The sequence below is a fragment of the Netta rufina genome, assembly GCF_964035555.1.
Source record: "Netta rufina genome assembly, chromosome: Z".
Taxonomy (NCBI): domain Eukaryota; kingdom Metazoa; phylum Chordata; class Aves; order Anseriformes; family Anatidae; genus Netta; species Netta rufina.
Window position 1 is genome coordinate 21233302 of NC_140126.1, and position 14778 is coordinate 21248079.

General features: G+C 35.6%; 1 protein-coding gene across 2 annotated transcripts in view; it reads right to left on the reverse strand.

Annotated features, from left to right (window-relative positions):
* The window catches only part of SCAMP1 (secretory carrier membrane protein 1), a 41599-nt gene that overhangs the window by 5793 nt on the left and 21028 nt on the right, over nt 1-14778 (reverse strand). Inside the window, exons 1-6 of one of the 2 annotated variants that reach the window (XM_084304783.1) lie at nt 13509-13763; nt 10835-10933; nt 10449-10560; nt 6952-7080; nt 2212-2371; nt 707-808 (exon numbers count right to left, since the gene is read on the reverse strand). In XM_084304783.1, coding sequence (XP_084160909.1) covers nt 707-808; nt 2212-2371; nt 6952-7080; nt 10449-10560; nt 10835-10912 — 581 coding nt within the window. In that variant the 5' untranslated portion in view covers nt 10913-10933; nt 13509-13763. Of the gene's footprint in view, nt 1-706; nt 809-2211; nt 2372-6951; nt 7081-10448; nt 10561-10834; nt 10934-13508; nt 13764-14778 lie in introns of those variants that run through there. The other variant, XM_084304782.1, reaches the window with a different exon arrangement.

Here is a 14778-nt window from a genome sequence, read left to right on the forward strand (position 1 = left end):
TGTTTGGTTATTTTTTTTTTCCCTCCAAGAACAGTATGATTCCTAACAGCTTTTCCATGTAAAATCTAAATATTACACCCTGAAGCTTAAAATAAAAGTTATATATATATATAAAAGCTTCAGGTAAATGCTATACACTTATAAGCAGCAATAAAGAAAAATGAACAATTCTGAGCTGATTCATACAAACAAGCTTTTCAAATGGTATCTAAGATAGAGCACCATATTCACTTGAATACAATGTTAACCCATTCTTCAAATTTTAGCTGAAAATTTCATTAGCAAGTAGGAAGTATATTAATATAATTACAAATAACTGAATATACAAAACAGCATGTAAATGACTATTATATTATGTCTAAATTACTCTAATTTTTCTCTAAGTTTTCCTTTTTTTTAATCCTAAAAATAGATCACATGACATCTCTACACACCACTAAAACAGAGGAGATAAAAGCGTAGTCCTGGGTGGCTTACATTGTACAATAAAATTTTGAGAAGCCACATAACAGCAGTACTTCACACATATTCACCATTTTTCCCTAATTAAGAGCACTTTAAAAATGCCTTTTTGGGTGCTAAAATTAAAAATTTCAGTGAAAACAAAAAAATATATATGTATTTTGAAAAAACACATTGCAGTTGCTGTATGAAATTTGTGTTTTCTGTAGTCTAGTATATTGTCTGTCAGACAAATAATACTTACCAGTTTCCCCATCTTTGAAATCCTGCAGCTTGAAGTACATGTACAGCAAACTGACAGATATATACAAAGAAGAACACAAAGAATCTGAACGAACTGTCACTCCTGAAAGAGAGCAAAAAAAAAAAAAGATTACAAGTAGCCAGGAACAGAATGACTTAACAAATGCTACAGTGAATGAAGAATAGAAGTGTACCCCACTTTCAGACTGAAATTTACAGCACTAGCACTATGGGAAGAAAATCTTTTACTTGCAAAAGGAAATAAAATCTAATATGGAATTCCTGAAACACAATGGAGATCACAATACTAAAGCAGCTGCTGTTTGAAAGCAAAATATACAAAATACGCTTGCTATTTCAATTACTTAAGTGCCAACTTGAAAGACTAAAAGTGTTAAAAGCCTGTCAAAAACAGAAATACAAACAAACAGGGAAAACCTCACAGAACTCAAAAACTAATGATCACATGATCTGCATCCTACCAAAGTCCTAAAGAACGTACAAATCACTAGTTTAGTAACTGATTTAGGAACCAGATTTTGCTATTGGTAACATTTCTCGTGGAAGGGAATTTATTTTCATTTCAATTTACTCAACCAGTTCAGTTCAATAATTATCTCATTTTCTGCTGAGCAACTGAAACAAAGTTGAAAATGCAAGTAGTAGATTTCCTTTTCCAACGAAACAATATTCACTAAGGCAGGCTATGGATTCACAAAACCTAAAATTTTGAAAAGTAATGTATCATTCTGAATTCCTCCAGCAAATCAGGAATAATAAATATTTATAAAAATCAAGACAAACCAGAAAAGCCTGCTAAGAGAGATATATCAGATTTATAACCTGTTAATGAGAACTATCACTTGAAATATTCTCTGTATTTTCAGTTGATCACAGTTCTCACCCACATTGCTCACCTTGTTTTTAAGCCTTAAGGATATAAGAATTGTATCATATATGGATATAAGAGTCATATAGTCATAACCATGTAAGTATCAAATCATATAGTTTAACTTCCATTTGCACAAGCTAATATGAAAATAATATGAAAAAAAAAATACAAGTATGCCAAATACATACTGCTAAAAACTGAAAAGAAAAATTTAATTTGATTATTTTATACTCGCTCTACTCAAGAATCTAGGTCTATGGCAATTGCAGACATTGCAGTTCACTTAACACAAACATTTTTAAACAGAGTTTTATGAATTTAATTCAGGAAGCCAAAAATTTAAGATACCCTTAACTATTAGCCTGCTCAGATTCTTTGTGCAAAGGGATAGGAATATAATGTGAGTTTTCCTTAAAATTGTTACCAGCCCCCAATAAAGTTAATTTCCTACAAATACTATGTTAATGGTAAAAACTGTCAATGCTTTAAAGAATATTCTATGATAGTTCTAAATAATCGCTGTCTTAATAATTAAAAAATTCTGGAATGTTAATGCATTTCAACAAGCGTAATATGTATTTTTAACATATCCTAAGTCAAAGTAAACTTGTTACCTGAAGGCTCCATAAAGTGGTCTGTACCAGCAGACAAAAGAACAAGGTGTAAAAAGCAAGAACCATAGGATACTCAATCCAAAATCAACTCCTCGTGTAGCATCAACGTAAAACCAGGCCAAACATCCAAAGATATTAAGAAACAGTGTCACTGTATGGACTGTAGAAGAAGAAAAAAAAGCAATAAAATAAGTCTTAATTAAATTATGTTAATATAAGAAATTATTATAACTGTTATCGTAACACATGAACAGAGCATTTTTAAATACAATATAAACATGCTGACAATAATTAATATCCTTTCTCTGCAATAAGCTTGTTTTTATACAGTCTTCTGGCTTTCCACGCCAATATTCCCAAGTGAAAATAATGAACAATAAAAATCAATTATTATCAGGTATATGGTGAAGAAAAAACTGTCATAAAAATTAATTTTCAATATTAAAAGGATGAAAAAAGACCTTTCCACTGCTGCAGTAATTGAGACTTCCACAGTAGCTACTAGATACAGATATTTGCACTTTTTAAATATGCTGTTTGTTTACTTTCTCTATAAATGCAGGCTATCAATTTTAATATTACCATATGAATCTACTGTATTATTAAGTTTAAGAGAAAAGCTTATAAATGATATAAATTCAAACAAAATTTAGTGCTGTACATGCTCTAATTTGAAAGGAACTTAAAAAAAAAAAAATCTTTTATCCAAACACTGTGTCTTACATGTAGTAAAGCAAAAAAACCTACTTAGTAAATATATTTATCAGTAAAACAAAATCATGGTACAGCTTAATGATCTAATTTCAATTAAAGTAAATGCACCGGCCTTATGACTTTACATACTTCACTCTTGGAACACTCTTGGAACAACAACAAAAAAAGAAACAGCAGTAGTGTGAAAGACTACAACTACTACTTTCATGCTATCTGGCACAGAAGTTAGTTCTGCCAGACAGCTAAAAGATAAAAATGAATTTGTCTCTTTTTAGCAATACCCAATGATTCAGGAGTGATTCTGCTATTTCAGAGGATGGTTTCTGTCCTTGTACATTTGGATGAAGTATAATATTTATAAGAAGAATGCACAAGCAGTTCCTTTAAGCACTAATTATTTAAGGCCAGAGAAACATTTTAATCATTCCACTGGAAGGTAAGGTTAACAGAACTGGCATGTTTATAAAGAATCTGAAAAAAAGGCTATTCAAAGAACACTGGTTCCATCTTAACTAGTGCTTAAATAAGCACTGAATCAACTTAGTTTAAAAAAATGTTTAATCAAAATGCACACATCATTGCATGTAGGCTGAAGGAACTCAAAATAGTTTCCTTCAGACAAATTTACATATTTTCCACTAAGAGTGACCAGAAGCAGAAAACTTTATAGTTTTATATAAAGAGCACTCAAAGCATTTGCACATCTTAACACTGTTCCAAGTGACAATAACTTCACTGAACATACAAGTGTTCAGAAAAATAAAGCCATTTCCTTGTCTAGCTGTGGACAAGCATTTTTTTCCCCCTCTCCTTTGAGAAAAATGCATGTGTTTGGTTGTTCCCCCCCCCGATCTCCCAAGGAACCAGCTGCACTGCCAGCCTACAACAGAATGCCTCACATGGAATGGGATGCCTAAGGAGAAGCACCACAAGACAACAACCTTGAACCATATCAGAGACGCTTAAAATGTAGATTTTTCTTTTTCTTTCTTTTTTTTTTTTTTTTTTTTTTGGAAATGAGGGGAAAAAAATCCCTCACATGTGGGCAAAGTACAGGAAAAGATAGATTCTAAAACAGACTTAGGTCAGCACAAACATAATTCACTATTCACTTTGGAAATTCACCCTAAGAGAAGTCTAGAAAAAAAGAATGTCTCTTGATACACAGCCCACTAGCCAGCCAACACACCTCATGATTGTTCATTTTAAATGAGCTTATGACAAAAACAGCCACCACATGCCACTAACAAAAAACCCCATGAGCAGAAAATAACAATCTATTGCACAATAGGCAAGAATTGTAACAGGATGCAGGAACATGAGCGCATACTAACAAAAATGTGAACTTCTATTTTTTCCCTCTACACAGTATATTAAGCCTTCAAGTAAAATACTGGACACAGTTCACAATGTCCAATTCTGGATGCCGCACAATAAAAATGCCATAAGAATAAGGAATGGACTAAATACCAAATCTATCAGGCAGCAACAAAAGAATTAGAACTCTAGAAAACATGACTTACAAAGAAAGGTTGATTGAACTATGCTAATTTACTCAAGAGAAAATAACTAAGGGGAGTAAATGTGTGCCTCATAACAACAGCAGATAGAACAAGTAAAATTTCCACCAAGACTGGAAAGAGTCTTTGAAGTGTCCATCCTTGGAGGTTCTCAGGAAATGGCAAGACAAACATCACCACAGACAGACATATATACTATTGATTGTATCCTCATACACAAGAATAGATGAGCCAAGAGTCTTCTAATGGAAAAATATATATATAAAAGTTGACCCCTTAGGCTATATTTCCACCATCATCTGTAGTTTAGGTCATTTGTCTTTGAAAACCTGCGAAGGTCTTATTCATTGAAAAAGGAAGTGTTCACAAACTACAAAAAGTAACAAACCCAAATGCCACAAAAGTTTTCTATGAGATTAAAGACCTCTTCAGGTCTTTGTAACTTCAAATAAGAAATATTCTTTGAAAATCAGTTCTGTTCTTTTAGCACATGATATTGGGCTGTGGGGAGAGCAACTAGAAAACACAGGCTTTTGAGCCAAAAACTCTTTGGTGTGAGATAATAATCAAGAGCCATGAGATACTACATTTGTAACAGCATACAAAGATCTGAAAACTGCCCAGTACCACAGAGACAGGAAAACTGCCACTCTAACAGCAAGCTTACTACAAAGGCAGCAAAACCAAGACAGCAGAGAAAAGCTCCATTGTCAGCTGACAGAAGCCATTACCATTTAACTGCTGTAGTTCAATAACATGTGGGGGCACTCAGGAAAAAAAAATGGATCTCCCCACTGAGAAAAAAAACTGCAAAGAGAAAACCACATCAAAGAATCAGATAACTCTGACTTTTAATACAAGCAGAGAAAAGATGGATGAATTCACAGGAATAAGAATACAAGCAGCTTTTTATTCTCATGATATAAAGTACATATAGATCTGAAACAGGTTAAAAAGTTTCTTCAGATACTTAATGTCCAAGAATAAAGATATCAAGATTGCTACTAACCAAGCCAATACAGACATACAAGAAATAGAAAGGTATGTTTTTAGGGCTGCTAAAAAGGGACAGGAAAACTAACCTGCTTTACAAAGTGTGGAGCAGCCAGTACTAGATTTATCCAAATGTGATTATCTTCACAGACCCCTATGCCTTACAAGTCTTTGAATATTCTGAAAGAGGAAGCATGATAGGAAGTACAGCAGCAAGCAGAAACCAGTTGGTTTTGCTATGGTAATGAGTGCCTCCACTGGGGAAGCACAGCCACCCTAATGAAGTATGAGCCAAACCATGTAGATATATTCCTGGGAAAGAAGAGTCACAGGGATTGATTTAACAGCCAGTCCTAAGGCATGGAGCTCTGTACTCAACCATTTCTTTTTAGCCTGAATTAGATTTTGTATTTCTCTTCCTTTATTGTGCCCCTTCCTGAGTAGTCCCTAAGTCAGAGAGTCCCTAAGTCAGAGATCTGAAGAAAGAGAAGAGCATGAGGACTTGGTTAAAATCTTAGTCTACCTAGAATAAAAATGGTCAGTTTGAGAGTGGAAGTCAGCATTTTCAAATATTATTACATCACTGCTTGCTTCCATTACTTACTGCTGTAAGAAGCGGAAAGTAATAATTATTAATAATTACGTAATCATGTTATAATACTGTTAAAAATAATCAATGTTAATTAGGTATTAATATTCCAGTTCTCACTGCCCAACTCAATTTGTGCTTGAAACATATGGCACTTCTAAAACTCCGTCCTGCAAGTGGACACAGTTAGTACCTTAACATATTGGAGTCCTTAATGTGAGACTTGACATAAAGCCTAAATGCCCATCAGATTTAGGAGTACTAATCTCACATTCTACAACGGTCTTAGTTACTTATTTAAAGATTAATGAACCAGCAATGAATATTGCAAGATGAAGTGGAATTGACTTGACTGTATGCTCACTGCTCATTTGTGTTTTAAGTACATGCTTCAATCACAATCATGGGACTACCAGATTAACAGGTAAAGTTATGCATGTTTCCTAGATCTGGAGCCCTGAAAAAAAAATACAGAAAAATTCTGAATTCTACATCCCCTTATTATAATAAAAAATATACTAATTGCACCAGAGCACCAAAATCTTTGAAATTTCCTCAGTCTGAGAGTACTTGTTAGGCTCTTACCACACTGGACAAGACAGGCAAAACAAATGTTTTTCATTTGCAAATGTTCATGTGCAAATTTGATTCATTCAGCATTTCTCCAACCACAGCACAGCACCTGAATGAGAGCAAAATTAACTCCACGAAGATTCTTCTGGGCATGTTTGGTGCAGTAAGGATAGCTGTAACATGGACCAATTCTTCAGCTAATTTACTTACACTGCTTTTTCTTAAATAAACTAAAGTGCTATTAAGATCATATTGTAAAAATATATCTCATTACAGAGGCAGCAAAACCCAAAGTAACCCAAATTCATGTTTGAATTGGCAATTTGTTTTCTATTTAAAAAAAATACTTACACATCCACAAATAGTACATAATCTTTACTGTCTTCTGGAATTCTACAGGGATGTCTACAGAAAAGTCCTGGTAGAAACATGGACCCACTGGAAAATTCTCAGGAAGAGGTGGCCAGTTATTTTTTCTACCTGCAAATCAGAAAAAAAAAAAAAAAGAGCCTTATAAAACAGCATTTATTTCTGTATACTAGAAAGTGATACACGTTGCACTTGTTCAAATTGTTTTATGCACAAGTGTTCCACAAGCATATATACAGCTTGAGCTAGCAGAACTCAAAGAGTTTTATCAGCAGTCCTCACACAAACTTCAGAAATAAAATATGATAAAATGCAGACACATTAAGGAAAGTATCGTTGTAAAGCACTAAGCAGGTATCTGATCATTTCTATAAAGTGATAAGAAAAGAGAAACCTTAAGAAAACACGCAGATTTGGGCAGAAAAACAAATTTTCAGAGTTATTTGACTTTTAAATGCACATTTTCCTAAGTCCCACCATACACACTCACTCTGTTGAACACAGAGACTAGGGAACAAATGACATTCTTCTCAGAATCCTGATATTTCTAACACTGGTATCTTTCTAACACTTTTAGCTACTTCCCAGTATAGTTTACAGATAAAGCTTTGCTTCAAAGCCTGTAAACACAAAGAAAGGCAGCTATTTAAATGTTCCTGACTACAGTACAGTATATCCTACAGCACCAATATGTATGGCTATAAAGTTTTCAGACCGAGTAAGGACACAAGAAAAGACAACACAGTATCAGACAGCACACTGATCTACTCACAGGCTAGGGTGAGTAGATACGTTCTACCATGCAGACTCAGATTCAGGTGAGGTAACTGTTAACAAAGCACTTCAAATACTGGATTCAATAGATACATTAATCACTATATTCCAAAACTAAACTAAAGACTAACAGGGGCCCTAAGGGTCCTAAAGGACCCTTTACTACTTGAAATTGTGACATAGTTTTGCTTGGAATTTCTATTTTAACCATAGCTTTCCTAGCAGTTTGCCTACTAAAAAAAAAAAATACAGAAAACTTGCAAATCTTACATATTTGTATTATTGAATTATTTTCTCCTCTCACTCAAGACAAGATGAAGCTGACAGTTCTGTCCAAAAAGGTCCAAAACAGTGAGTACCCATTGAGTTTACTGTCTCTTCCACTGAAGATTTTATACCTAGACTTAGATACCTAGACCTAGACCTATACCAAGAGCTGAGCATTTTCAGAGGAAGCCTATGAAAGGTAATCAATTAATAAGCTCATCCACATTAAAAACTACTCTGCAGTTTATTGTATGAAAGATATTTGATAACAATTCAGATCTTTTTCTGCAATTTATAGTTACTTCTGTCAGGACTAAAAGTTTCAAGACAGAGTCATAGAAAAGTTCAGATACATTATATAATTTGAGTTACTAAGAACAGCATTTAATGTTCTTTTCCAACCCAGTGGCAAAGGTTTCAAAAATTTCAACAAAGACTGAGAGACAGCTTGATGAGATGGCTTGATACTTTAGGTATTACTATCTTTAGATACTCATTTTCCAAGATAAGCGCGAAGACCCAGCTCAGAGTTATTTCCTTTAACACGTTACTGCCTCAAGGCCTACTAACAAAACTTCATTGACCTGCCTACAGTATGAATGCAGACACCTACAAATTAGCTTCATGCAGAGAAATGGATTTTTCAGATATGCAAATGAACTAGCTGAAATAGGAAGCAGTACATTTTAACCAGCTTACGTACAACGCTGCACAGGCATAGAGCTGAGCAGACCTACCAGCTTTAAGCTTTAATAAAGCTTAATAAACTTTAATAAGCTTTAATAAACTGCAGTTGATTGTACGTGAAGATGGTGTCCTACATGTTGGAGTTGGACTCAATGATCCTCGTGGGTCCCTTTCAACTTGGAATATTCTACAATTCTATACGCAGCCACCATTTAAAATTGAATGGAAATATAGTACTGCTGCAAAAGACCCTGCCCTGCAATCCTCTACAGTGCTTCCTCTACACCTCTACAGTGTTTCCAAAGGAGTTTCAATGAGTGTGCAAAAGAAATAAACTATCAAAAGGAAAAGAGTATTCTTCTCTTCAGTCATGACATACAATTGCTGATTTCCAGCAATTTTTACACAATCATTTAGTAAAAACCTAACACACTCTAAAGTTTTAAGAGATCTCTCATTTCTGTTCAGCCTTACTAAAGAATCCTTTAGATTCTTCACACGTTCTTCAAGAACTTTGATGTTAACAACTGGAACCTAGTAACATAGTAAATACCATTTAAAGTAAAAATACCATTCTGAAACATGGACAGGGTATTATATTGCCTAAGATACAGATGAAAGGAACAAAACTGTTACTAAAGCCTGGAACAGATAAGTAATCAATCCAGACCATCAGTGCAAGTTACTGATATAAGGTGAAGGGCAATATACGAAGAAGGAAATGAAAAAAATTGCCAAGAAATCATTATGTTGGAGGAAAGGTGCAGAGATTTAATGAAAATATTGAAAAGCATAAATACTGAGAAAATTAAAAATGGTTTAATAAAGGGACTGTAATTCTGCTCCTAAGAACAGCAGTTCCCCATTCCCAGACCCTAGCATGTGACATGGCAGTAATTCAAATTCTCAGGGAATTTTCTAAACAATTGGAAATTCTACCACTGTATGTTCAATTTCAAAAGGAGAAAAGAAAAAAAACACCAGGAAATGATGTTGAAATACAATGGTCAGAATTCTAGATACAACTGAAAAGACCACACAAAGTCAACCTTGCACACAGTATTTTTAAGTCTTTTTCTACTTTCATTCTGAAGTTCTTCCTTTTCAAAGGGAATATTCACATAATATGCTTTTCCAGAATAGTATCTTCAGCTAAGAGTAAGTATATCTTCTCATTTGTGAAAGTGCAGTATAAAAACTGTTTGTACTAAACAGCACAGTTACAATTTGTAGTAGAATGAGATGATGATCTTGATTATGGGTTCTAAGTGTCATACCAGAAATTAATAACACTCTTTTTGCTATTTGCATGGAATATTATGTCTGTAACATAGCAAAAGTTAAGTAAACATTACAAAAAAATCAAAGTTCTTCAACAGCTATACGTAATGACAGAAGACAAACTGGAGACATGCTACTTAAGAAATTATTTTACTTTTTCCTCAAAATGCTCCACTTCTAGTCAGAGTTACCTAGATATTACCTTAAAATAAAAATAACTGGTAGGAGAGAGTAACATGTAACAAAGGCCACACTTAAAACTGTTGCTGTAAAAATCTGCACAGGACAAGCCAGACTGCATGCACTGCTTTTTATTGACTACATGCAATGTTCCAAATGAGATAAATTTTCTCTTCCTTAAGAGATTATAAAAAAGCATTGTTAAACAGAACAAAAAGTAACTGTAAAACAAAAACAGTTTCTAAGAACTTAAATTCTGCAAGTTAAAAAAGTATTTTTTTCATGCATACCCCCCTGCTGGTTGAGACTCTGCATTTCCCTTTCCCTCCGATCCAGTTCAGCCGCTTTTCTTTCCAGTTCTTCTTGACGCTTTAGCAGTTCTGCCTGGGCCAAGGCATGCTCCTGAATAAAACAGGCATTGTTAGGTATTGATTAAAAAAAAAAAAACACAAACAACAACTCTAAATATTCCACATCTATCTCATATAATTAAGAATTTCCATTTCTAGATGAAGACCAACTTGGTACTGCATGAAAACATTAAATAACTTAAAAGCAGTATTAATTTCTATAAATCAGTAGGAAGCAAGGCTTATTTATAAAAGACGTTCTTCCAGAAGGACATTTATATAACTATAATTAAATGGAATCCAGTACCTGGAAGTTATAGACAAACCTTTGCAATTTGCGTGTAAGCAGGTGGCTCTTCTGTTGGTTTCATTATTGCTGGCTGAGTACTGGGTACATTAGGCATTTTCACATTTCCTGGAGGAGCCTAAGAAAACAAGAGATAATTATAGGGAAACAGTCTCCTATTATAATAAACATGTTTTCATTAAGTCTGTAAGAACTGATCTAGTTGTTTTAAAGGACGTGTTACTGATAAACTGTAATCTGATGTGCTACCTGTGATATTTATAACTTTAGGTAAAAGAAGGTAATATTCCATGGTGCAGAATTCTGCTTAGCTGTTTTTTGCATGGCACTGCTTGCCATAAACACACATTGAATACCATATTCAGTTTTCAAATTCGGAACTCGTAATCTATTGCTTAACTATTCCACCAGTAGTTACAGTAGTATCTAGTTTCAAGTACCTGTGCCAATTTGGTCTCTGGTCATTACCAGAGCAGCTTACAATAAAAAAAATTAAAAATAATTAAAAAAAAAACAGCTTACAATAAAGTTTTTGAGGGTCTTTTTTGTTTGTTTCTTGTCCTGCTTAATCCTGTTTGTCGTCTCCTCCAATTTTCTCTACATCAGGTAGATCAAGTGTCATCATCTTCAAACATAAGGTACTTACAAACCCTGCTCCAGAAAAGCATTATTTAACCAACAAGCAGATGCTTGCTAGACTAAGAAGCATGACTGCCTACAGTCTCCAGTAAGGAGCCCATCAACCTTTCACAGATACATGTAATAATGTTTAAAAGTGAACGGGCAGACCAGAAAATATTTGAATATTCAAAGATATTTATTCAAAGATATTTACCCTTTAACGAGACTTTGTCAAAACAGCCTGAAATGCTGCTAATGACCGGAACATGTATATATGCTTATAAATAGAGGAACCAATTGTAACACTCATTAAAGATACATAATTAAAGACACCAGTCAACAACATACATACCACATTAATATGAGGAACCTATTACATTGAATATTCTTCAGATTCAGATTTCTGCATTTGCTAGGCTTCACTATATGCCATCATCTATACAGTGCTTGACTTGCTGCAGTCATGACCATGCATGCAGGCGCTTGACTGCACATAGTAATGACTGTGAAAAAAAACAACCTCCCATCCCTATGTAAGAGCATGTGCTTCATGGAGGAAATGAGACTGAAACAGTAGCTTGGAGCTGGGGCTGTGAATTCTGGAATTCTAAGAAAGTCAAGAGAGGCTGTGGGACAACAGTTGTTTGGGGATGTTATAAAAGCTACCACCTCAGCAGACTCTTGAGACTGGGGATGGAGAGTAGGGACTCCTCTGGGACTCTCCCTCCTCCTGGGGACGTTTCCTACTGCTGGAGCCCAGCCCTGTGCACCTTGACACCCTGAAGGCTCTCCGTCCCAGGCTGATAAATGCAGCTACTGCTTTTCTGTTTCCATGTCTGGATCATAGCTAGGTTAAACACATATCCTTGTGTCCACAGAAGGATGCTAACACTGCCAGCTACACGAGCTGCCACAGGCAGGGCACTGCCAGAACTCACATGAAACACTGGTACATGCAGTTGCGTGCCATCCCTCCTCTCTCAGGCAGACCACTACTACTTACAGTATGACCACAGACAGATACTGGCACCTAACCCACTCTAGACTCTCCAGCTGCTGGTATGCAGCATGCACAGATGGGGTAGAGTGAAATTACACAGAAAAATAGTTAAGAAAGGATTTAACAGAAGCTGTAGTGATGAGATGCATGGCTCTGTCAGACAAGTGTATTGACAGACTGCCCCCATCTGCTAAGAATTCAAGAGGGAAAAAAAAAGCACAAATTCTCTTCTCATGTGGAATCGAAATGGCTACACACTCTCCTAGGTAGTTATTTTTGAGCCACAGAAAGTACAACTACACCATCCAACCACTTCATTCACAGCATTTTAAACTCATCTTTCCCTAAGTCTTCCTACCAAACTGAAGAACCCATTTTTATACCTCCAATCAAAGCTAAAAAGCAGTGAAAAAAGCCCCACAGCTGCTTAAGATGAAACAAACAGAAGTTTGCCCTGGAAAATCATCATTCAGCTGTAGAAAAGGAAACATGGTTGTGCAGTTCCAGACTTTCCTAGAAGCAAGAAGTCCTTAAAGTAAAGAAGGTATATCTTCAAGCTCTAGCACGGTACTGCGTATCTGGAGAACTGCACGGACTTAAGTAAAAGTCCCACTAGCAAACAAATTTATTATTACACTGACATACATAGTAATTAAAGGGTACAGGAAAGCAAAAAAGGAAAAACGTTGTTTATCATAAAATTTTTCCAGAAAACAGTTAACTTCTTCATTAATCCACAAATAATTTATTAATTTATTTCATCTTCCAAATATATTTCCTAATGTTCAACAATCACTAGTAAAAGAGCAGATTAGTAAAATGCATACATGACTGTGAGAAAAAATCTCAATATTTTTTTTCAGACAGGGTCTTCTGTGAAGCTATTTTATTCATGATTACAAAGGCAGGAGTCCTGCAAGCAGGAGCACCCCACAGAAGTACATCATAACCTTATATTCCCTATTACCCAACGTTTGATTCTTCCTGTTGCCTCACTGGCTGAGTACTACAGGTTCACAAACTACCCGATGCTTATTGCTATACCATGTATGTACTATTTTATTTGACCAACCTTTAATTTATCCTTTTCCTTTTTTCTTCTTCTTCTTCTTCTCTCGTGGCTAGAGGGCCTGTGATTTTTGTTTTTACTGATTTCGCGCTGCTTGTCCTGTTTTTCTTAGCTGTCCTCCTCATTTTGGGACAGTGGGACCTTCCTTTTGCCTGCTTAATATACTCCCAAATGGTATGCTACCATCAAGCCTGCACAATCACTTTTGAATATGCAAGGTTAGCGGACTTTTCCACTGCAAAGCACCTTCTATTACAAAAACACGACTTTATTTCTTGCAGGACAAACAAGCAAGAAGCAGAGAGAATAGAGAATAGGCACAGTAAGCCTTAATACAAACAGGGTCCTCAAAAGAGTGTCGTTTCATAAATTCAATTAAAACATAAAGTCAGAGAAACAATCACTTATTAGTGAATTACTGTTTTGTTTAAAGCAGCAAACTAGAAAGTTCTTTATACAGTTATTAAAAAGGCACTATAAAATTCCACAAATTCATTTTACATTAATTTACAATAGAGAATAAGTATAGGCATGCACTAATTACTATCTCTGAAGTGAGCTCGATTAAGAATTAAGCTAACTTATATAAAAAAAAAAAAGGTCCAAAACCAATTCCAATAAAAGTCCTTATTGGAGTATTAGCTAGCTTACAGTAGGTTCTTTACAGTCTCATGTGGTGAAGTATTTACAAGTTGTTGCCTTGAAAAATTGTCTAAAATAGCAAAGCACAGCTGTAAAAGATTCACAAGACGCCACCTGGAGCACTGCATTCAGCTGTTGGGGCTCCCAGCACAAGAACAAGGACCTGTTAGAACAGGTCCGGAGCAGGGCCATGAGGATGATCAAGGGGCTGGAGCACCTCTCCTGTGAGGACAGGCTGAGGGAGTTGGGGCTGTTCAGCCTGGAGAGGAGAAGGCTCTGGGGAGACCTCATTGCAGCCTTTCAGGGAGGACCTGCTGGAAAGCTGTGGAGGGACTCTTTGTCAGGAAGGGTGAGGATAGGACAAGGGGAAATGGCTTTAAAGTGAAAAAGGTTAGCTTTAGATTAGATGTTAGGAGGAAATTCTTCACTCAGAGGGTGGTGGGGCACTGGAACAGGCTGCCCAGAGAGGTGTTGGATGCTCCATCTGTGGAAGTGCTCAAGGCAACCTGTTCTGGTGGGAAGTGTCCCTGCCTATGGCAGGGGGGTGGGACTGGGTGGGTTTTAAGCTCCCTTCCAACCCAAACGTTTCTGTGATGATTCTACGTCTCTTCCTTCCCCCTCAAACCTAACA